Source organism: Rhinolophus sinicus, chromosome 1 (assembly GCF_057876585.1).
Source record: "Rhinolophus sinicus isolate RSI-liver-muscle chromosome 1, RSI-T2T, whole genome shotgun sequence".
NCBI classification, from domain to species: domain Eukaryota; kingdom Metazoa; phylum Chordata; class Mammalia; order Chiroptera; family Rhinolophidae; genus Rhinolophus; species Rhinolophus sinicus.
Genome location: NC_142501.1, coordinates 14,997,191 through 15,022,222, shown reverse-complemented (window position 1 = coordinate 15,022,222; position 25,032 = coordinate 14,997,191). Strand labels below are relative to the sequence as shown.

The 25,032-nt window shown below is 40.5% G+C and overlaps 1 protein-coding gene across 2 annotated transcripts; it reads left to right on the top strand.

The window, feature by feature from the left end:
- Positions 1–307: 307 nt before the first annotated feature.
- PWP1 (PWP1 homolog, endonuclein) lies at positions 308–20,398 on the top strand. 2 transcript variants are annotated; one of them, XM_088796938.1, is made up of 15 exons: positions 308–481; positions 2,621–2,679; positions 3,148–3,332; positions 4,998–5,083; positions 5,188–5,284; positions 7,260–7,370; positions 8,209–8,339; positions 8,961–9,022; positions 13,952–14,048; positions 14,695–14,756; positions 15,793–15,904; positions 17,575–17,665; positions 17,760–17,881; positions 19,042–19,147; positions 20,030–20,398. In XM_088796938.1, the coding sequence occupies exons 1-15, from the start codon at positions 410–412 to the stop codon at positions 20,137–20,139; spliced, it is 1,503 nt and encodes a 500-aa protein (XP_088653064.1). In that variant the 5' UTR covers positions 308–409; the 3' UTR covers positions 20,140–20,398. The 2 variants fall into 2 exon arrangements, with proteins under 2 accessions (XP_088653064.1, XP_088653065.1); XM_088796939.1 differs by lacking the exon at positions 308–481 and adding an exon at positions 854–1,041.
- The last annotated feature ends 4,634 nt before the right edge of the window (positions 20,399–25,032 follow it).

Below are 25,032 nucleotides of genomic sequence, written 5' to 3'. Positions count from 1 at the left end.
ACCATTGATCAGTTGGAAGTCTATGGAACTGTAAGCAACATAAATGTTGGTAGAAACTTGCCTCTGCCTGAGCCCTGCAGTTCCAATTTTATTTGTTTAATGCCCCCATAAAACCTGAAGACATCATTACAGGCGGGACAGTCCTCAAAATCCCATTCTCGTCTCCCGACGGAGGACAGTCGAACCCACGTGGATTCCCCGCCCCTCGGCTTCCACTTCCGCTTCTAACCCTTTCCCCGCCCCTTTCCCATTCGGCGCCTTCCAATGACGTCAGAAGGGGCCGCCGACGCCGCAGGAAGTAGCGTTTGCGCCTGCGCTTTGCCCTGGAAGCGCTCCGGTTCAGATCCTCAAGCGTGCGGTGCAGGGAGTCCCAGTCCAGCGGCGGCCGAGTGTCCCTGAACTGAGGACAATGAACCGCAGCCGCCAGGTGACGTGCGTGGCCTGGGTCCGCAGCGGCGTGGCCAAGGAGACGCCAGACAAGGTAAGGCCCGGGCGTTCGGAGGCAGAGGGAGCGGATTCTGCGGCCCCCTGGGTGAGGCCCGCTTGGGGAACCTGGACCCAGAACCTGCGGCCCTGGCCTGGCTGGCATGACTGGCCGGGGTGAGGTCGGTTTAGGCCTGATTGTCGTGACTAGGGTCGCGGCTCCGAGGACGTGGGAAGTCAGGGACCGCGCCTCCCCCCAGTCAAGCCCCAACCCCACATTCGCGGATTTCCTGGGCTGGAAGGTTGTTGCTTGGAGTCGGAAATCCCCCCAAAAGCCTTTTTGATAACACCACAGCTTCAGCTACACCCCAATGCGTTTTCAGGCATAACGGGAGGAGGGAGCGTATACGTGAAACTACTCCTGAGCTCGGCGTTCAGAGGAGTAAACAGGATCGAAACTGTGATATAGAAACACTGGTGTGGAGACCTCGAAGTCGGGAAGCAGGGAGTGGAATTAGGAATGTCTTGTCCAAGTGAGATGTTGATGTGGGGATGAAAGGTAACCGTGGCACAGGAAGGAGAAACCCGCTGGAATTGGAGACTGAGTCGGTAGCAGAGGTGAAGATCGCTTCTGTTATTCAGCAGATACCTACTAGGTGCTTTCTGCTTTCCAGGCGTTGTTGATGGTCCTGAGATAAGCATGAACAAGTCCTTGCTTTTCTGGAGTTGACATGTGAACGGTGTATGTCAGTGGGAATAAGTGCTGTGAAAGAAGGGAAAGGGGGTGGGTGTTGGTTTGAATGGAATTGGGCCAGTGATGCCAGATAAAAAAGGTGGTAGAAATGTAAGTGGCTGGGACATAAAATTAACAGGAATGAAGGATTGAAATTGCCCCAATAGATGTAAATTCCTTAGGGCACAGACTGTTTATTTTATTCACCAGTTTCCCTGGTGTTGGGCTCACAGGAGGTACTCAATGCATATATGTAGAATAGGGGACAGGAAATTATCTCACATTAAAATTTATGGAGGGGGCTAAGTTATTAAAAAGGGACATATAGCCTTTCATATACTTGAAGAAAATGATTTCCAAACATGTCTACACATTGTTACCACTGGGGGAGCTTCAGAAAATACTGATGCCTGTGTCCCACTCCCAAGTATTGTGGTTTAATTGGTCTGGAGAATAGCCTGAAATTATTAAAAGACCCCCACACACACTTAATTCTAATGTACATACAAATTTGGGAACCATTGCTTGAAGTTTATAGCAAATAAATTGAATTTATTCCACAAAATTCTAGAAAGGAAAACTCAGACCATTAAGAGAAATCAGAAAAATAAGTATCATTTAATGAAACTTAAGAACCTTTCTGGAGCTGTCCAACAATGGAGTGTGATCCCTCAAGAGGATTTCCACATTACTAGAGACATTTTGGTACAAACGGAGTGATTGATTGGTTGATTCATTCATTCATTCATCATCTGTCTTCAAGCATCCCTACCATGAGCACTGAACTTTGTGCTTAAGCACACGATGACAAGTCAGTGTCTGTCTTCCAGGAGCTCACAGTTTGGCAGTGATGGAGGTGTTTTAAAAGGTACTGAAGCATTGATTAGGTGGAGGCATGCCAATTTTGAAGATAATGACTTCAGTTTTGAGCAGGATGTCCAAGTGGAGAGTCCTATAGGCAACTGGGAAAATGGAACTGGAGTGTGGTGCAAGAAAAGGGAAAAGTTAGAGCAGTCAGTTCAACGGTGGTAGTTTTAGTCCTGAGGATGAAAGAACTTTGCAAGGAAGTGACAGCATGAAGAGTGAATACTTGCCGGTGATAACAGGGAAAAGAGCAGAGGACCAAGGCAGGGGTGGTTTGTTTAGGCAGTGACCAATAAGGAGTCAGAGTAATTGGCGGAGAATGAGGTGGGCTTCCATAGAAGCCAGTTCAGACAGTCTTTTTTGGAAAGACTGGAGAGAAGTAGACTGCACATTCTTTAACAGTTTCAGGTGGGACAGGATCTTAATTGTAAGGACCTGTGAAAACTCCAATTACATTAAATTTAGCGAGCCTGGATTGATGTTTGATTCTTGATGTCTGTTCAAGTTGCGTTTTACATTAGTTTGCAAACATCTTTTTAATTCAAAGACTCACAATGATTTCTTTAACTATATCATAATGAAATGTTTGCTCTCTTATAGGTAGAGCTTAGTAAAGATGAAGTAAAACGTCTCATTGCTGAAGCAAAAGAAAAATTACAGTAAGTTTAGGAATGTTGGTGTTTATAGTAAAGTCCAGATAAAATGTAAATCTTTTTTTTTTTTCTGTTTACTTTTCTCATTTATTCAGGTCTTTAGATTCCCCATATCAGTGAGAGCATATGGTATTTGTCTTTCTCCGACTTATTTCACTTAGCATAATGTTCTCTAGGTCTATCTATGTCATTGAAAATGGTAAAATTTCATTATTATTTATGGCCGAGTAATACTCCATTGTATAAATATACCACAGTTTATTAATCCAGTCGTCTACCGATAGGCATTTCTGTTGTTTCCAAGTTTTGGCTGTTGTAAATAGCGCTGTAGTAAACATAGGCGTGCATCTATTTTTTTGAATTAGTGTCTTGGATTTCTCTCGATCAATACCTAAGAATGTAAATCTTAAATAATGATGACCAGGTCATCTTGTTATTGAATGGTGCCATTTGGGTGCTTTTTCATTGGCATAGAGAAGAAGGTGGCAGTGATGAAGAGGAGACAGGTGATCCTTCAGAAGGTGGCATGCAGAGTGCACGTACCCAGGCACGGCCACGGGAGCCCCTGGAGGATGGTGACCCGGAGGATGACAGGACGCTGGATGACGATGAGCTGGCAGAGTACGACTTAGATAAATATGACGAGGAAGGCGACCCAGGTTAGAATTCACCCACTGCTACTGGTTTTAATCACAAACTCAGTGTATTAGATCACGCTTCTAGTGTTCCAAAGCTTTCCTCTGAGACCTTGTTGTCCTTTGTCAGTCAGATAATCTGGCTCAAGGCTTAGGCAGACTGGCATGTTATTTAATGGGTAGAGAGTTTCTGGAGATTGGATGTACAACAGTGTGCATGTACTTAATACTGTTGATCTGTACACTTAAAAATGGTGAAGATGGTCAGTTTTATGTTGTGTATATTTTAGCACAGTTAAAAATAAAAATAAAGAAGGAAAAAAACATTTCCTCAGTTGAAAAGAAGCTCTAACCCACTAATCTAAATTTTTTTTAAATAGTGTATTTTATTGTAAGCAGTGAGTATAATAATCTGTAACTCATTTCTCTTTATCTGCAATAATGAGAGAGGAATTATTACCTCCATTTTGCAGAAGAGAAAACTGAGGCTTACAAAGATGAAATAACTTTGCCAGTATCGCACAACTAAATAATGGAGCTGAGGTTTGAACATTCTGTGGCTCTAAAGCCTTTGTTCTTTTCAGTACAGATGCTCCTCAAGCTGCAGTGAACTTATGTCCCAATAAACCCATCGTGAGTTGAAATACCTTAATTTGAAAATGCATTTAATACACCTAACCTACCAAACATCATAGCTGAGCGTAGCCAATTTCTAGTGATGCGTATCGTTTTTGCACCATCAGAAGGTTGAAAAATTGTAAGTTGAATCATCGTAAGTCGGGACTGTCTGTATACTTCCTTAGCTGCAGACAATGGCTTTTTCCTTTGGACTCTTGTTACCGTCCTGCTAGAACAGAGTGCCGTAGGAATACAGAGGAAGGAAGCGCTAACCCCGCCTGGAGAGGCACATTCAGACACTGCTCCTTAGTATTCTCCACACCTGACAGGGCCTGGGCTCTGTCTCATCCAGTGAAGTTCCCACCTCTGTTGCCTGTCAGATGTTTAAGACCTGTTAGTCCTTCCCCCTTAAACTAGCTTCCCCTGACAGTTAAGACTACCTTCCTTTTCCTGGGTTTTATGTTACTTGGGGTCAACTCTATGCAGATATGCCATAAAAGAATTCCATTTTGAGGTAAGTTTAGTGAAAACGGTATATAGTGTCCCGTCTTTCCGATTCATAAGGCAAATTATCGTATCAGAGGTTCTGAGAAACTTGCAATAAAGAAAGCCATTTAACTTTGTGAAGCCCATCGTTTTTCAATTTTATTTGACCAGCAACCCTTACTTATTCCAGGTTGGTTGCAGTGTTTTAGGGTAATTTTATTTCCAGGTCCTCAGGGCTGCCTCTCTGTAGCACTTTTGAATAATGGTTACAAGGAGCAAGCTAGAGAATCTGAATAGAGTTCTCATACCTTCAAAGGGAGTTTCATGGTTTGATTTAATTATTTTATTGGAAGACTGTGAATTCCAAGACTATCAGATATGCGTTCTAAGGTCAAATATAAATGGCTTTTAAATTCCTATTTATTATTATTATTCACTATTTCCTTTCCCAGCTATGGATGATCCAGAGTTAGTTATGAAATAGACGGTTGGATCTAAGTCTAAGAATAAGATGCCATAGGAAAAAATGCCTTTGTGGAAATGACTATGACTGTTTTATTCATTTCAACTTACAAATTTTTACAGACACTGAAACTCTTGGCGAATCTCTCTTGGGTCTTACAGTCTATGGGAGTAATGATCAAGATCCGTATGTTACTCTGAAAGACACGGTAAATATTTACATGGCTTTTCTAATCAAGCTCCTCAGGTGTTTGGAAAGCCTTACCACATGTCTGCTTTGGTAAGGTTTTTGACTTTTTCTCTCCCCACTTAGGAGCAATATGAGCGTGACGATTTCTTGATTAAACCCACTGACAATCTCATAGTTTGTGGTAGAGCTGAACAGGACCAGTGCAATTTAGAGGTGCATGGTAAGTGAAATGCATCCCGTACGAAACGGTTCTAAGTCTATTTATAAAGTGATATTAAAATGATAATGATAATAGTTACTATTATGAGCTGTTAGGCACCAGATCCTGCCTTCTCTCAGTTAAAGTTGGTTACATGGTTCAATTCTGCAGATTTCTGCGTTATTGTACCGGGCATGTACAGTCTGATATATCATTTGGGTACCCGACTTTATGGAAAATAGGTCTCCTGGAAGGTTCTAACAGGGATTTTTAATCTTTTATATAAATATTTTTGCCAGTTTTTCACTTATTCACCCCATTAGAGAAAACCTGGATGTAAAACTATGTAAAACTGTAAGAAAAACTTTATAATCCCATCTAAGTCACTCTAAGGTGACTTGTTGCCCCTGGCTTTTTACTCCAGTCTTCTTTCTGGCTGCTTTTTCTTTTTTTCTTTTTTTAATTTTATTGGGGAACAGCATGTTTCTCCAGGGCCCATCAGCTACAAGTCGTTGTCTTTCAATCTAGCTGTGGAGGGCGCAGCTCAGCTCCAAATCCAGTCGCCGTTTTCAGTGTTCAGTTGCAGGGGGCACAGCCCACCATCCCATGTGGGAATTAAACCAGCAACCTTGTTGAGAGCTTGCGCTGTAACAACTGAGCTATCCAGCCAGGGGCCCTGGCTGCTTTCTCTTTATGTGGCAAAGATTATACTCAATAGACAGGCTTTTATCCTGCGTTGCTTTTTTTTTTTTTCCTCCCACAAGAGTCATTTCAAGTATTTCCCCTTTTGCAATGCACTTTATTTTCTTCATAGAAATTCTGTACAGAGGCCTGCATTTCTCTTTAGGAACCAGAACACTTGGTCACCTTTTCCAGTTCAGGGAATGTTTGCATCAGAATGTGGGGTGAATGCTTTGACTCTGAACTAGTCAAGGATTTAAATTTTCCTTTTTTTTTTTTTGAATTTTTAAATCAGATATATTTTAGTATTGGTATTTATTAATTCAACAAACATCAATTGAATGATTGTTTCCTTAAAAATAGGCCTTCTAGGAGTCTGGAATAGTCTGCCTTCAGATTCCCACTTTTGTTTTCATGCCTTTTTGTTTCTCTGTGCAGACATTCTCAGACAAGTCCATTCTTGCCCAGATACTCTCCTTCCCCAACTGTCTTTTATTCATCTGTCTTAAAATTTTGAAGCTTTAAAGAAATTATTAAGCTAAGGCCTTTTATTATAGGAAGCACAGTTGCACAGTTTGAAAATGAAAACCTTTAATGTTTACTGGCATCTTCTAGGTTACTTTGTCATTTATTCTGTGTATCAGGTTGGGTTTCTGTAATTCTTCAGTCTTTAGGCTGCCTGCAGGAAGCCTATGGAATAGACCATTTTAATCCTGTGGCCTATTGTGTGCTATTTATAAAGTCAAAAAGGCTTTAAATAATAGATACTTCCAGGTGAAGTAATTCTAATTGTCTGTGAACTTGTTACATATTTCAAACGAAAACCATGTTGATGAAATTTTTAAAAGACCCAGTTCCAATTTCAAAAAATCAAAACTCAGTTACATTGATTTTTATACAGTCTCATGTGAGAACTTACTGTAGTCGTTCTTTTGAATTTCATGAGTGTCAGAAACGTCGTTATGCAGCGCATGACCAGTCCTTAGGAGACCTTAGGAGCATTCGTTTTCTATAATGGGAGAACCAGGACACGGGACCACTTTGGCCGGTGAGCACGCAGAGGGAGTTTTCAGGCAGATGTCCAGGCCCTACCAGTGTCCTGTTCCCCTTGAGGCATACCAGGTGATGACAACACAGTAGACATGCAATTTTTTTGCCTAGCAATATCAACAACTTGGGAGTCTCCTTTAATGTCATAAAATGTCTCGTTTTAGATGTGTGGCACCTGAAGGTTTAATAGGGAGAGTCTGTTCTTCAGAGTGGGATGTGATTTCTTATTCTGATTCAGTAAAGTCTCTTTTCCCAATCTTTTCAGTTTATAACCAAGAAGAAGATTCTTTTTATGTGCATCATGATATACTGCTGTCTGCGTACCCTCTGAGTGTGGAATGGCTGAATTTTGATCCTAGCCCAGAGGATTCTACTGGTAATGAGAAAATTTAAGATTGCTCAATGGTTCTTAGTCCTGGGTATTTTTCCTAGCCACCTAAGTTATCTGTTCTGTGTGAATGTTTTCAGAACTATTGATGTTTTGTGAAGTTGTAGTTATATAGTTCTTAAAATACAATCACTTAATTGTTTAGGGTCTGTATGTCTCCAGGCTTTAGCTAGGTTAAAAGGGTAGCCGCTCCACTGTAGGCCGAATAACAGGGCCTGAAAGCATTTGGGGCTGCGTGTGAAGGTCTCATAAAAACCCAGTAGAAAATGACATGATGTGTCTCATGTTACCAGCTAGAGGTTGGTGGCATGACCCTTTTTGGAAAACATCAACATTAGGAGAGAATTAGGTTCTCATGTTAGTCTTTTTAGTCAAAGCTGCACAGTACTGGTTGCCTCGTCCTGTTTCTTCTTAATAAGGGTAAAATCTGATAATACTCCTAACCTTACATCTCATCTGCAAAGCTTATTCCCATTCGTGATCTGACCAGATCCCCGTCCTCACAATAGCCTGTGGGGGCGGAAGGGGTGTTCTCATCACGTAAGTGAGGACCCTGGGCCGAGAGCCTGAGTCCTTGTCACTCATACTGTGGTCCAGGGACCTGGCTGCATGGCATGGGCATCACCTGGGAGCAAGTTAGAAATGTAGACGTGGGTCCCCCCAAGATCTCCTGCAAAGGACTCTGCATTTTAACAGCACTCAGGTGATGTACGTGCCTGTAAACGTTTAAGAGAAATTGCTCTAAGCCTTTGCTCAATTAATCCACAGTGTAGTGTAGTTCAGTATAAGTTATTTTTTATCATAAACACATAATTTCCTCCTGTAGGAAATTACATTGCTGTGGGAAACATGACCCCTGTTATAGAAGTGTGGGACCTTGATATAGTGGACTCTTTAGAGCCAGTCTTCACACTTGGAACTAAGCTATCAAAAAAGAAGAAAAAGAAAGGAAAGAAGGTAAGCCAGTTCATAGAGCTTTAAACTCTAATGACAAACCGATAAATTTACTGAGGCTCGTGGGGGGGTGCATAAGAACAGACAGACACTTGGGTGGAACAGGACAGGAGTTACAAATACTGTACTTCCTAGTTTTGAAAACCTTATCCAAGGATAAATTGCTATCTGACTGCATAAAACCTCTGCTGACACGTTATTCATCCTCACACAAAACATTTTACTCCCTGGTGATGATCTTCCTTTGTATATATTAACTGTTCACACTAATACGCTTGTTTTGAACTTGAAAACAATTTCTGTTTAGCCTTTAGTATGTTGAATTCTAAATATCCTTGTATTAATTCCTGTAGCTTTTTAAACTGTTAAGTTTAGGGGCAGGGGGTTGATACTTACGGAATTATAACACCTAGATTAAGGAGGACTACAGTTTCTTCTCTAAAGAACATTTGTCATGGGTCTCTGTCAGGGAGACAAGATGTTTCCTTCTCTGGGTCTTCAAGCAAGTTTGCTTAAGATCAAAACAATAACCTCAAGATTTAAAGAATCTTTCAGATTAACACCAATTTTATTTTGCGTGGCTGGGGGGCTTTAATACAAAAAGTAATTGAACACTCATTACAGAGTTCCGCAGCAGAAGGGCACACCGACGCGGTCCTGGACCTTTCTTGGAATAAGCTGATCAGGTAAAAAGAACTAACATTTGAAGTCTTGGTGAAGATTGTAACACTGCCATTTTACCTCATGTTCCGTTGTGTGGGGCAGGTCTTCGCGTCAGTGTCTCCTTTTTCTTTCCTGCTTTTTATGCTGCTTGAAGGCAGGGGCTGTGCCATCTGTGTCCTTGCATCCCCCACACCCCCTGCCAGCTCCTCACGTAACAGGTACTCGTTACATGTTGGGTGAATAGATGCCCTCCTCTCCAGCACCAGTGTTCTATGGAGAACTGTGTTCTACGGCGTCAGTGGTGCAGAATGGCTTCTTCACGGAAGATTTTCCCCTCACTGCATTTAGAGTTCACAAAATCTCATCCACATATTTTTTAAATAATATTTTGATTTAATTGTGGTAAAATAGATGTAACCTAAAATTTACCATCTGAAGCATATTTAAGTGTACAGTTCAGTGGGTGTTGTTATGCAGCCCTTACCACCATCCGTCTCCAGAACTGAACCTCTGTCCCCATTAAACACTAACTCCCCATTCCCTGCTCCCCCAGGCCTGGCAACCACCATCCTACTTTGTCTCCATGAATCGACTCCTCCAGGTACCTCACATAAGTGAAATCGTACAGTATTTGTCCTTTTGTGACTGGCTTCTTTCCCTTAGCGCAAGGTTCATCCATGTGGTAGCATGTGGCAGGATTTTTTCCTCGTTAAGGCTGAGTGATACTCCATTGTGTGTATAGGCCACACTGTGTTTAACCATCTGTCAGTGGACACGGGAGTTGCTTCCAGGTCTTGGCAATGGTGAATAATGCTACTATTCACACACGTGTGAATAACATGGGTGTACAAGTATATGCTGGAATCCCTGCTTTCAGTTCTTTTGAATATGTGTATAACCAAAAGTGGAACTGCTGGATCCTAAGATAATTCTATTTTTATCTTTTTGAGAAACCACCATACTGTTTTCAGTAGTAGTTGCACTATTTTATATTCTAACCAGCAGTGCACAGGGTTCCAATTTCTCGACATCCTCGCCAACACTTGTTACTTTGTTTTTGTTTTGCTTTTGTAGTAACCATCTTAATGGGTGTGAAGCGGTATCTCGTTGTGGTTTTGATTTGCATTTCCTTAATGATTAGTGATGGTGAGCATTGTTTCAGGTGCTTATTGGCCATTTGTGTATCTTTGGAGAAATGGCTGTTGTCCTTTACATATTTTTGAATTTGGTTGTTTGGGGTTTTTTTGTTGTTACTGAGTTATAGTTCTTTATAACTGGATATTATATTCTGGATTGTATTCTGGATATTAATCCCTTACCAGTTTTATGGTTTGCAAATATTTTCCCCCACTCGGTGGGTTGCCTTTAACTGTTGATAATGTCCTTTGCACAAAAGTTTTTAATTTTGATGTAGTCCAATTTATTTTTACTTTTGTTGCCTGTGCTTTTAGTGTTACATCCAAGAAATCATTGCCAAATTCATTGTCATGAAGCTTTTCCCCCAAAAGTCTTACAGTTTCAGCTCTTAGGTTTAGATCTTCGATCCATTTTGAGTTAACTTTTGTATATGGTGTTAGGTAAGGGTTCATCTTCATTCTTCTGCATGTGTCATCCACACATTATGCTTCTCCATAAACAACAGTGACCGCCAAGAAGCCATTTTCCTAATAGGATAGTTGGTTTGAAGGGCTGCTAAGGCAAGAAAGGTAAGCTTTAGGTTGAGTACAACTTACCTGGGGGTTAAGAACAAACTGGATTGCCCAGGTTATAGCTGCGGAGCATTTCTCTTACACTGGACACTATAATTGTGAGCATTCTAAAGAGGATCCCAGAGAGCTAGCTCCCGGAGGGCAGCCTGTCTTCTTGTTGGTGGTCAGACTTCCATTGTGCCAAATGGAGCTGAGAAAGTTGGTTAGGGTAGTATTCCCCAAACTTAGCTGCAAATCAGAATCTCCTGGGTAATCCTTTAAAGTACAAGTTCCTGGGCTCTAATCCCCCAAAATTGAGTCAGCAGATCTAGAGCAGGGACCCAACAACCTGTTGGGTTTTTTTGCAGGGGGCAAAGGGGAGGGGAGGTTTGTTTGTTGTGGTGGGTTTGTTTTTTTTGGTCTGTTTTGTGGGGGGGGTTTTGTTTTGTTTTTTGTTTTGTTTTGTAAGGTGAATCTGATGCTATCAGGCTAAAAGCAATTTTGCGGGTTTTGTCTGAATTGGGCCTGGTCCTGACTAAATGGGCAAATGAATAAGAGATCTAATAATGAGTGTACTTTGCTTTTAGAAACCCACCCTTATTTACGAATCTGAACTCTCACGCTAATTACATATAGTAAATTTTTGTCACAACTGTTACTTCAAGTAACTGAAAACATGTGAGTTATAAAACTGAAAGTAGTTTGTGTAATGGAAGTAACTTCTTCTGGAAATAATATCCAAAAATGAACCCATCAACGTTTTATTTTAACAGGGTATTGGTTTTCTGAACAGAAACATTATCATTAAGGAGTTGAGTCTACGTTGAACTGTTTTAAAGCTAGATGTTGAAGAATGAGCTTTCAATTTCAGGAGTCTATATTTTTACAAGGAGGAAAGGTAGCCACTAACATTTCTCGGGGGCCTGCTATGTTCTGGTCACTCAGCCAGGCACTTGCATAGCAGCCCTTTGAGGCTGGTTGTATCATTCGTATTGGCAGGTAAAGGAGTGTGACTTACTTTTAAGTGTTACAGCTCATAAGTACCATGTTTCCCCGAAAATAAGACCTAGTGTGTCTTTTGGAGCAAAAATTAATATAAGACCCGGTCTTATTTTAAGACCCATAATATAATACAATATAAGACTGCGTATAATGGTATAGTATAATATAATATAACATAATACTGGGTCTTATATTAATTTTCGCTCCAAAAGACGCATTAGAGCTGATGGTCCAACTAGGTCTTATTTTCGGGGAAACACGGTAGCAGCACCAGGAATCCATTCCAGGTTTTCTGGGCTCTAAAGCCTATGTTCTGTTGTGAAACTACATTATTATCGCTTGAGCCCTAAGAGGTAGGCATATTGTATTTTTCCTGTGAATAGTACTGAATGCTCCTTAGTTGAGAAAAAACAGTTGAGAAATAAATTCTCGTATGATAACATTCACTCTTTTAAAGTGTACAATTCAGTGGTTTTTAGTACATTCACAAAGTTGTACACCCATCACCAGTGTAATTCCATGACATTTTCATCCATCCAGAAAGCAGTCCACACCCATTAGCAGTGACTCCTCATGCTCCTGTCCCTCCAGCGCCTGGCAACCACTAAGCTAAGCTCTTTTCTGTCTCTGGATTTGCCTCTTCTGGACATTTCCTAGTGATGGAATCGTACAACACGTGGCCTTCTGTCTGGCTTCTTCACTTGGCTTGTTTTCAAGATCCATTCATATTGCCGCATGTGTCAGTGCATCCTCCCTGTACTGATGAATAATATTCCCTTGTATGGATATGGCACGTTTTGTGTATCTATTCACCGGTTAATGGACATTTGGTTTGGTTTGCTTTTCTGTCTATTACAAATATTGATATTGTAAACATTCATGAACATGATTTTGCATGTTTTCGTTTCTTGGGCATATACCTATGAGTGTAATTGCTAGGTTATATAATAGTGTCTATACCATTTATATTCCCAATGCAGTGAAGGAAGGTTCCAGTCTTTTTACATCTTGCTAACATTTGTTATTGTCTGACTTTTTCATTATAGCCAGCCTATATGAACTATAGTATGAAATAATACCACATTTTTTATTTTCATTTCCCTAATGGTGTTGAATATCTCTTCGCATGCTCATTGGCCATTTGTATATCTTCTATAAAGAAATACCTGTTCGGATCCTTTGCCCATTTTTCTAGTTGGATTATTTGTCTTATTATTATTTAGTTGAAGAGTTCTTTATATATTCTAGATATATATGATTTAAAAATAGTATGATTTTAAAATATTTGCTCCCGTATGTGAGTTGTCTTTTTACTTTCTTTATAGTGTCATTTGCAACACAAAAGTTTTTCATGTTGATGATGTCCAATTTGTCTGTTTCTTTTGTTGTTTATATTTAGGTTGGTGCAAAAGTATTGCAGTTTAAAAGGTTAAAAACAATTGCAAAACCGCAATTACTTTTGCTCCAACCTAATACTTTTGTTGTCATGTCTAAGAAACCATTGCCTAAGCCAAGGTCACAAAGATTTACATCTGTTTTCTTCTGAGAGTTTTATAGGTCTAGCTCTTACATTTAGTAGGTCTATGATCTATTTTGAATTGCTTTTTGTGTATAGTGTGAAGTAGGCTGTATCTAATGTCATTCTTTTGCGTGAGGTACCCAGTTGTCCCTGAACCATTTGTTGAAAATACTGTTGTTTTCCCCCATTGAGCAATGAATAATCTTGGCACTCTCATCATGAAACAATGGCCATAAATTTGAGGGTTTATTTCTGGACTCTTCATTGTATTAATCTGTGTCTATCCTTATGCCAATACCATGTGACTACTGTAGCTTTTCAGTCCGTTTTGAAATCAGGAACCGTAATTTTTTTCAACTTTTCTTTTCCTTTCAAGATTATTTTGGCTATTCTGGATCCCTTGCATTTCCATATGAATTTTAAAAGCAGCCTGTCAGTTTTCTGCAAAAATGTCATCCAGGATTTTGAAAGGGATTGGTTTAATCTACTGGTCAATGTGTAGATGGTAGTATTTCTGCATTAACAACATTAATTCTTCCAATCCATGAGCATGGAATCACTTTCCATTAATTTAGGTATTTTCTTTCAACAATCTTTTATAGTTTTTCAGTACATAAGTCTTGAGTTTATTAAATTTATTCCTAAGCATATTATTCTTTTTGATGCTATTATAAATAGAATTCTTCCATTTAAATACTCTTGATCTTTAAAAGATTACCTGATTTGTTTCCTCACTTTCTTAGAAACGTGTTAGCAAGTGCATCAGCTGACAACACTGTCATTCTGTGGGATATGTCCTTGGGGAAACCAGCAGCTAGCCTTGCCGTGCACACAGACAAGGTATGGTGGTTTAGTGGATAAAAGGGATTCAAAAAAATCTGAGACAGGTACTGGCTACAAATAATCCCAAACATTTTTGTGAATTAGAGTGCTTTGACATGCTATCTCATTATTGGATCTTCACAAAGCCCTGTATGATAGTTATAATTACCCATCTTAGAGACACAAATATGAGTGCAGAAATATGAAGTGACTGGGAACATTAGTGCTTAGTAACACCTTTACAGAGGCTCCTAAAAAGGGACTGGGGGTATCAGCCACCAAATGGGGTTAAAGAATTTAACAGATCTGTTCCTGCACAACTCAGGGATCTTATGTGCCAGGGCACACCGTGGGACTTCTGGAGCCTGTGGAGTTGCCCAGATACGTTTGACCACGCCCCTTTTCCCTTCAGAATATGTTTTAACGTTTGAGGGACATGTTACCTGCCAAATACAATTTGGGGAATGCTGTATTATGCCTTTTAAGTGTCAGCCTTTATTTGGCAATATGTTTTGTCGTTTTGATTATACAGTACATTTGTATTTCTTTAGTACTAAATTTGAAAGATAGAATTTATAGAAACACTGTCAAATTGATTCTCACCAAGTATTAGGCAGTTTACCAAAACCAAACAGGTCTCTTCATTTGTGTTTCCTCCTTTTAGGTCCAAACTCTGCAGTTTCATCCATTTGAAGCACAGACTCTGATTTCTGGATCATATGATAAGTAAGATAGCATTTCAGGAATTATTGCTGCTGTTTTTATCCTCTTGAACTAATTGAGAAAGTAACACTTGATGCTTAGACAGAATACATTACTGAGGCATTGATGTTTAAATTTTTAGTAATACTTATTTGTCCTTTTCAATTCGGGTCCTTTCAGTCTGCAAGGGAATGTTGTTCTGTCATAATAATGTAGTTCCTAAGTAGCAACTACTATGATTTTTAGAGGATTTTCTAATTAACCATTGCTGTGAAACAAGCCATCCTAGAATTCAGTGACTTAAAACAGTAAACATTTATTTCTTATAGCTCTGCAAGATTGAGGTAATCTAGGCTGTATTCAGCTGGTAGCTCTACTAATCGTGGCTTGTTTGGCTGGGCTGTGGAGACTTGGCAGTGTCCTCGTGTTCCATATCCTCCTGGGACCAGCGTGTTAGATCATGGTGGGGTTGGAAGCTCAAACAGAGACACCAAGGACTCTTGAGACCTAGGCTCAGCACTCGTACACTTCTGTCTTATTATTCTCTTGACCAAAACAGATCCCATGCAGTGGGAAATGAAACCAACTTGCGTCTTTGATTCCTTATCCTTTTGAAGAGTGGATAAGAGTCCACATTTTTTAGTTGTAATTCATGCACAATTATAAAAGTGTATCCATTGGTTCCCCCAACAAATAACCTGACTGTAGAGAGTAAGTGTGACTGAGATCATTGGTTACCTGGCTCTTAGCACTAGCGGAAGATAGAGATTGTCTAGTGTGGAAATAGAGATGATTCATCTTGTAACTGGAGGATTTGATTTGGAGAAGGTCGAGGCCACTGTTCTATCCAAAGACACTCATGCCTCCACGTGACAGGACCAGGGTCCACCAGTTAGTGAAAATCAATTCATCTCTTCTACTTTATTTTAGAACTTCAAAGAAGGCTTTAAATAATTAGATCTTGACTTACAGTGTTTTATTACCATGTCATTATAAATAAACTTAAGACACACAGAAGAATTGAACTGTTAAAACCCTAACTTTGCCTGAATGTGTTCAGGTCAGTGGCTTTGTATGACTGCCGAAGTCCGGAGGAAAGCCATCGAATGTGGCGATTCAGTGGGCAGATTGAGAGAGTAACTTGGAATCACTTTTCACCTTGTCATTTTTTGGTAAGACTATGCATACTACTGTGTTGCTTATCCAGGTTACTAATGACTTATTTTCTTTAATTCCATTGTAGAAAGATTCTCTAAAAACCTTTTCCTATATTAATAATGTGAAGTGTTTGGATTTTAGGGTAAAAAAATAAGGTATTTTTAACAAGAGAACAATGGATCAGCCACAAAAAATAGTAAACATGTAAATGACTTTGCTAATTTCCAACCAAACCAAAGTGTTTGTGCCCTTTTATTTTATTGATTTTGATCATTTTATTAATGTGTTTTTTGAGATACTTAGCATGGTTAATATTGTTTTTTGTGTTTTTTAATGGTTAACTCAATCCAGGAAGATACTATTTAAGTCCTGGTACTTAAATGGAGCTCCACTAATGAGAATGCTAGCCTCATTAATTAATATGGCACTGTCTCCCAGACAGGAAAAAGTACAAGATCTTTCTATAGGTACCTTCAATGTCTGTAGAATGACAGTTTTCCATGTAGCATCCAAAAGATCCCACTGGCATTTCAATCCATGGAGAAATAATATAGCAGCTTTCATCTGGAGGGAAGAGTAATAAAAGAAATTGTGACACACCCATACATTTCCTAATTTTCCATATTTATGAGTGCCTTGTAAATGAGGGAAAGAGTTCTTTACAAAACAGCTTTCTTAAAATATGTGGACAGTTTTAAGAAGGTTCCTGAAGTAACGATTCTGAGCACACTTAACTCGATGGACCGGGGTGCACGCACTTCCCAGCTGAGCTGCCTTAAACCCAGTTCCATTTTACAATTACCAGGAGTGAGGTCCCAGTTGTCTTTGAATGTTGTATTATACTTTGGCTCTCAGAGGTCAAGCACACATATTTCCTGATTTGCTAATAAATGGTCATTGGTACTAAAATCACAGATCTTTAGGAAAACGGGAAGTGATCAAAAGAAAATGGTGTCCCTTCTTCCCTCCAGTCGCCAAGGTAGAGACCTCTCTCTTCTGTTTTGGTCCCTTTCCGCAGCCCAGTCGGCAAAACTGCATCAATTGTCCTTTTTTTTCCCTCCCTTTTTTCTGCACTGGCTGTTGCTCTTGGCCTTTATGTAGGCTTGTCCTTGACTAGGTCTGTCTCTTAATTCCTTCGTTTCCTCTCCTTTATTTGAAAGTGTAACAACCCACTGTAATCTGCCTTTCAATTTTTATCTGATTGACTGACTGCCAAAATATTGACAGCAGTCATCACTCCTTGAGAAGCCCTGTCACTCTGGCTTTCTCACATTCTGCCTTATTCCCGCCTCCCTCTGATTCTTCTGTGAGCTCCTCCTTAGGCTGCACCTTAAGTGGCCACGCTCTCCAGGCCTCTGTCCTCGCCACACTGGTCTTTTAAGTCTGCGCTCCCAGGGCATCTCCCTCTGTTCGCATGGGTGTAACTGCCCCTCTCTAACCCTACTCCACACCACTCCCACAGCCTCACACTCATAGCCAGCTGCCTAGCAGACATATCAGCTGAATTTGTCCATCTAAGAGCAAACGTGGTTTGCCCAGAAGGAAATGCCTTCCATGTTAATTTTTAATAAGCTCCTCAGGTAAGTCAGGTACATAGCTGATTTTCACTATGATTTATACTGTTTATCCATTAATGTGTGTTATGTCATGTAGCCTGACCTTTTCCATCTTTTACTCTTTTCAGGCCAGTACAGATGATGGCTTTGTATATAATTTGGATGCGCGTTCAAATAAGCCAATTTTTACACTTAATGCACACAATGATGAAATCTCTGGTGAGCAAGAATAGTGCTTCTTTCATTTCTATTAAATTACGATGAAGTAATTCTGTATTTCAAAGTCACAGTCTCTGAACTAATCTTCCCTTAGGTCTTAATCTAAGCAGTCAAATCAAGGGTTGTCTTGTGACCGCGTCAGCAGACAAATATGTGAAGATCTGGGACATATTAGGAGATAGGCCAAGTCTAGTCCACTCCAGGGACATGAAAATGGTAAGAATATCCATGGGCATCTTTTGTTTTCTGTTTCTGACCTGCAGTGTTTGTCTTCTCCAGGAATCATTGCAGTAAAGGGTAGGAATTTGTTGGGGGAAGTTAATTTTGAGCTTAGCCAAATTTGGTACGAGTTTTAGGACTTAGGACAGTTTAGGGGGAAATCAGGGACCATCTGATTCCTTTTCCAACTCCCGTGGTTAACAGTTGCTTGGTAAGAGAAGAACAAGTGGGGGAGAAGGTTTTCTAGGAAACAAGTGGAATGGCCACGTTTTTCTTTACCCTAAAATCAGGACCATCCCAGAAAGTCTTGAACCTTGAGAGCGTCGTAGCTGTTGGGTCAGTTTATGACCTCTTTGCATAACTAGTTCTGACTACACTGAAATTGATTACTATGTAGTGGCAAAAAATTTAGAAATAACTGGAATTGATTCATTCAGCAAATATTTATTGTGTATTTACTATATGCCAGGTACTGAGTTATATAAATTAAATTGCAGACATAGAACACTACACAGTGTTTAAAATTATATATATGTATCCCAGTGTGTGTATAAATATTTATGGAAAGGCAGATTACAGAAGCAATTTTTATGGTACCATCCATGTTTACATTTGAATGTTTAAGTGCTTGAATGAGTATATTTAAATCTAGAAGACCCTGTCCCAAAACATGAACACTGATCATCTCACTGAGTGGTTTTTATACTTTTCCTTATTTATATTTTCTATAATGCATGTGTTACCTAGTAATAAAAACGTAAAAAAGAAAACATTGACAAAGTTTAAAAATTATTTAATAGCGACCTTTGGTATCATGATCATTGCTTAAAAAGTAAAATAAAAAATGCTTAGCAGATAAGATTTATTAGGAAATCCCTACCAGACAGAATGATAATGGAGATAAGAGACCTGAGTGGTCAGACCATACACACATTCCCACAGTTATCCATTATGCTGAACTCGTCTGGCTTTGTATTGTTGTAATATTCCTTCCAACTTGACTGTGAACCACCTTTGCAGGAGGCTTGTAAGAAATACTGGTGAGCTGGTTTTGAATAATTGTTCAAATCTTAGGTCCTTATAGACAGGAACAGGGATCTCCATTAGAGCTCTCTAGACAGATTGAAATCACCACCTTTCTATTCTATTCTCACCAGGGAGTTCTCTTCTGTTCTGCCTGTTGCCCTGATTTGCCATTTATTTATGCCTTTGGAGGTCAGAAAGAAGGGCTTCGGGTCTGGGATATAAGCACAGTCTCTTCAGGTAAGAATCTTAATTTCCTGCTTTTTCTGAACGAGCTCTGTAATGGCTAACACAGAACGTGTTGCTTGAATACATTAGATAGACAGCAGAGGCAGATCCAGTGTCCATCTGTCATGTAGTCTGCTTAGGAAATAGGAGCAAATGTAATTTGGAAATGTTCTTGTTCACAAATAAATTTGTCTTTATACTTGAAATATCTATTGTCTTTATGACAAAATTTGAATTTTAAAATGAAAAGATCTTAATAGAAAAGCTGGAAGCAAATGTAGCATGACCTTCCCCTTCCCAGTTGCCAGTGTGAATAAATCTACCTTTTTTCAACTACTTTCTACAGAATCTAGCTCTCCTCAAGGGGCGGCTCCCTTCTCTTCCTCTCCTTTTCTGGGAGCCTGGCTGCTTATTCATTACTTTGAGGTAGTCTGGTTTGTCCTATAAGCATGGAGCCCCACTATCTGATTCCTGAATCTTCCTTCCCATATAGAAAAAGCATCCTAAATCCAAAAACATTCTATGTATACATGATACGGAGACAGATGGAAGAAAGAAAATAGGAAACTATCAGAAGTAGAGTAGTAATGAAAGGATAGAGTCACTGTTATGAGGGGGGCATCTGTTACCAAGATGGATTAGAGAAATCCAGGACAAGGCAGAGAAAGTATTTTAAAAAGTAGACCAATTTAACATTAACCTCATTCGGAACAGTAACTTGGACTTCTGAGCTGGTTACTTACTTTTCCATTTACAAAGTATTAACTGTACGTTCATAAAATTTCCATCCCAAGGTAGAGTAACTTACTGCTCATTTGTACATTTTAGTCTCTGTATACTATAGACTTAATTTTCTGATCTGGTAGTTTTTTTAACTATTTATTTGTGTTTTAGTAAATGAAGCATTTGGAAGACGAGAGAGGCTTGTTCTCGGCAATACAAGAAATTCATCTATTAGTGGTCCTTTTGGGAGCAGAAGCTCAGACACACCCATGGAGTCTTAAAGAAGATCATACAATTTCCTGTTTTACTTACCTTAACTCAGAGTTTTAGGAAGCTGGCCTAAAAATGTTCCATGTGTAGCTGCAGCCATTCAGTGACTGAAGAAAACTCATTTCCTACTACCTGACATTCCTTTCTGCAGCTGTGGTGGCAACACAAACAGGGTTGGTCTTTGTGCTGGCCTTTCGAGCGTGTGGTGTATAAGGCTCCTGTTGCAGGGCTCCTTGAAAAGGATAATAAAAAAGGTCTTTAAAAAATAAATTCCTTAAATATGCCATCTGTCATAGGTAACCTAGGTTTGTAAAATAGCTAGTAAATTATAGAATTTTAAAAGAGGAAAATCTTGTTATTTTAACAGATGGGTAAACCCAGGCCTGGAAAGGTTGTGATTTGGCCAAGATTGCACGGTAGGCCACAAACTGAGGCAGGTACCACAGGGACTGCACTTTCCAAACGGACTGTTACCCAGTTAACACTCATGAGTTAGAGGCGTGCTCAGTGCTACTTGGTAACTAAATTAAAAGTGGCATGCCTTTTTTTTACTCCTAGCATGGTATTCAATGTTATCAAAGAAAAGAGACATTACATAATGATAAAGGCATTAACCCAACAAGAGGATATAATAACATTCATAAATTTTATGCACCCAACATAGGAGCACATGAATATATAAAGTAAATAGTAACAGACCTAAAAGGAGAAATAGCAATACAATAGTAGGGGACTTGAATACTCCACTTTGACCAATGGCCAGATCCTTCCGACAGAAAAATCAATAAACATTGGCCTTAGACAACTCATTAGACTAGGCAGACTTAATAGACATATACAGAACATTTCATCCAAAAGAACAATGCACATTCTTCTCAAACACGTGGAAAATTCTCCAGGATAGATCACATGTTAGGATACAAAACAAGTTCTTAAAGATTGAAATCACACCAAGCATCTTTTCCAACCACAACAGTATGAAACTAGAAATCAATTACAAGAAGAAAACTTGAAAATTGGATATGTCTTGGAGATACTTGTAAACATGGATTACCTCAGCATTATAGCAGGATTATAGCAGCATTGCATTGCTTAATATGGACATGCCATAACCATTTTCCTTCTGGAGCACACTTAGGTTTCTTCCACCTTCACTGTTAAAAACATTGCTGTATTCCTTCATCCTAATCACACCTGTAAGAAAGGAGCAGGGTCCTGTACATACTTTTTTTTTTTTTTTTGCATGTGTGCTTCTGGACTTAAAATTGGATTTCCTGGCCATTGTTTTTCTTTATATATGTGACTCCACACACCCCCACCTTTAAATTCCAATATGTACCTTTCCCAAAGCGAGTATGTGCTGAATGAATGGATCATCCTGCTTTCCTCTTGCCACAAAACACTTTGCATTTTGGGAATTTCAGATGCAGAATAGCCTGGCACGCTCTCTTTTTGCCACAGCATATATGGGTGAGGCATCTCCCACACCTTTGAGTAATTCCTTTTTTGACAAGTGCCAGTTGTCTCTAACTAGTTAAGCACAAAGGTGTCCTCTGCTTATCAAAATGCATTTCACAACCTCAGTGCAAAGAGACAACTTGTGTAGGTAGCAGTGTGATGTACCTGGGATGAGGTGTCAGCACAGCAGCAGGTAGATCACAGAAGTGAACCCTGGAGGAGAAATGTATTTTTAAAAGTACTCCCAAGGCACAAATCACAACATGAAATACAGAAAATCTTAAGTGTTCTGAACTTCATTTTCACCATCTATAAAATGGGGGTAAAACCCACTGTTACAATGAATGCCCTATGAGGACTAAACTACAACATACTACTGCTATTACAGACTGTACCTGCAAATAAATGTCACAAAGGCCCAGAGAGCATGTTAGCTGAGAAAAGCAGGAAGTTGTCTGTTGACAAATGATAGATCATTCAAGAAGTAAACTTTCCCAAATCAGCACCTTTCTCTAAGTGATTTTCTCTCCTCATTCTGCTCACATGTTCGACTTCTCCCAAAGCCCCTCTCCAGCCTGTGCCTCGGCAGGTCTGCAGCCACACAAAAGGGAGGGTGGGGCGAGCGGGCTGCAGAGAGCAGAAACAGACCAAAGCATGCAGTGAGCGCTGTAATCCTCGTACATCAGCAAACGCTTTGTCTAACTGGAATAGATTAGCTTCTTTCCGATCTGTAAAGACCTGTGGCCTGGATCTACGCCTGCCATGGTGAGAGCCCCAATTTCACCCGGCCACTACTGGAGAATCAGTGAGGCTTGGTGGGCTAGGCCCAGACCGCCACTGCTGGGTGTGTGACTGCACCGACTCGCCTCTCTGCACCCCCCTCTCTATGGAAACAGGATAGTCACAGGCCTACAGTGCAGAGTAAGTGTGTTATTGATAAAGCACTTGGAACAATGCCTATGCAATGAAACACTGATTAAAAATAATCAAAAAGCTGCTACTGATTTGGTAAACTAGGTATTCTAAAATTTGTAGTCCTGTATCAAATGTGTTGCCTCAGCTTTATTTTACCACACCACAGACCCACGCTTGTCCACCTTTTCTTGACTAGTCTTTTAGTGTGACTTTTTCACTCCTGCTCCTAGATTTTAGTATTTGTAACACAGGCATGGTCAGGTTCGCATTCGGTATAGATGTCTGCATCTGTACCTTGGGTGGTGACTGCGTCAGAACCCCGTGGGCAGCCCAGGAGGCCAAGCAGCAGGCCTGGGCTGACCTGCACACCTCACCGTGTGTCGCTCCTCAGGAGCCCTGTGCAGCCAGGGCTCTGCAGGAGTTTGCATTTTGGAGGGCAGGGGCAGGGTCTGGACTATTTTTCTGTTCCCTACATTGCCTGAAACTGTGCCGGCACTTAGTAAGTGGTTTTTGAAAAGAAAGTTGTTCTTGTCTGAGCACTACACAGGCCTGGGGGCTTCATGCCGCTCAAGTGTGTGTATGAAAGAGAAACAAAGGAGCTGAAACAGTTGAGTGATTGTGTCCCTTTTGGTAGGACAGAAATGCTACAATTTGTTCTCGTTGTTTATGCTGCTCATGATAACTTGTAAAACTGAGGTTGCCTGTAGTCACTGTTCTAGAAGCTGCTTCTCTATAAGCAGTCGTCATAAAGCTGGAACACGGGGTTGGACGCTGTTTAGTTTGCCAGGGCTGCCACAATCAGTACCACAGATGGACTTAAAAAACAAATTAATTTCCTCAGTTCTGGAGGCCCGAGGCTGAGGTCCGAGTGTTCGTTCCCAGGCCTCTCTCCTTGGCATGTAGATAGCAGGCTCCTCTGTGTCTTCACACCGTCCTTCCTCTGTACGCGTCTGGCTCCAAATATCCTCACCACTCACACTGGATCACAGCGTGCCTTAAGGGACTCTGTTTTAACTTAATCACTACTTTGGAGACCTTACCTCCAAATACGGTCACATTCTGAGGTACTGTGGGTTAGAACTTCAATATATGAATTTGGGGTGGGGGAACACAATCCAGCCCACAACAGACGGTAACCACTTACATAACTGAACATACGTCCCTTTTGAGTTTGACGCTAAGATCTGTAGCTTGGTGATCAGATACTGTAAGTTGACACAACTTGATGAGGAGCTCACAGCTTCTGCCATGTTTATGTTCCTCAAGACAGTCAAGTGTTTACTAGGAAGTATGTATACAAGTCAACAGGCTGAAAAGGCCGAAGGAGACTAGTTCCTGTTGCCCTGTGGGGCCTCAGTCGGCACATGTAAGGTTATGAGCAACTACTTTTAAGGGAGAAATACCATACATACATGGACCTACAAAAGACGACAGACTACTTTCTAGGCTTTGGCCTTGAAAACTCAAATCATGCCCCGTTTTACTTGTATTGCCAACATCTAGGGCTTCTTGGGCCATCTACAGCCTTATTTTAGGATAGAAATGTGTGCTAAGCTAATCCAAAACAAGAATATTGGCTAATGTTTACTGTACATAGCACTGTGGTGGCCCTTTACACAGATTAACTTAACTAACTAAACTAATTTAACTATTATGAAATGGGAACTCTTACTGTTCTCTACTTAAAGTGCACAGAGGCAGAGAGGTTACATAACTTAGCGAAGGCTGCAAACCATCACGCAGCAAAGCCCAGACGGGAGGACACTCAGCAGGGCTCCCGAGCTCACTCGTCACATCCTGCTTCTCAACGTGACCGTTTCCCCAACAGACTGATCCCAAGAGCAACAGCAGACGAGGCCACCTGCAGTTGGCATGGAAGGCTCAGAGTCAAATCTTGGCAGAAGGACAGTTACTAATTTATTCCTCTTGGGAGGACTCAATGTGCCATTTAAGTCTAAGAGGTGAAAAACAGGAGACAGTGGTAAATAAGCAGTTAACAGCTACACAGCTAGTCTCACTTAACTCTTCCAGGCTTCGCTTTGTTTTGGTTTTGGCCCTTTTGACGTTAGGCTCATGTTAGGCAGAATTTCAACCAGCATTGGGAAATGAATTTAACCCCACAGGAGCTACTGAGATAAAGGGAGAGAAAACTTGTAGTTCTGGCACCAGTGGTTTCCTGGGAGCAGGGCTGATTTGCCACCAGGATACCTTTGGCAAAAGGCTGAGCTCGGAGCTGCCCTGACCTGACAGAGGCTTCATGACCCAGTGTCGGCAGCCACGCACCCACCACCACCTCACCTCCTCCCTCAAATGTCCACCGGCCAGTTCTCCAAGGAGGCAGCCGAGGGCAGATGAGCTGGAAACACAGGAAGCAGTTTAAGCACTGTACGCAGATGCGTATTTGAATGTGATCTCAAAACTATAATACTTAGGAAATGCTTTCTCCACTTCTAATCTTAAAAAAACTCAAGTTGTACCAGATTTTTCCCTAAGAGTCATTCCTCTCCTACAAAATGAGATTACAAGAATCC

Coding starts and splice junctions, on each gene's coding strand:
- PWP1 (XM_088796938.1), top strand. CDS start 410: ATGAACCGCAGCCGCCAGGTGACGTGCGTGGCCTGGGTCCGCAGCGGC. Junction 9,023..13,951: donor TCTTGGAATAAGCTGATCAG/GTAAAAAGAACT, acceptor TCACTTTCTTAG/AAACGTGTTAGCAAGTGCAT. Junction 17,666..17,759: donor ACACAATGATGAAATCTCTG/GTGAGCAAGAAT, acceptor ATCTTCCCTTAG/GTCTTAATCTAAGCAGTCAA.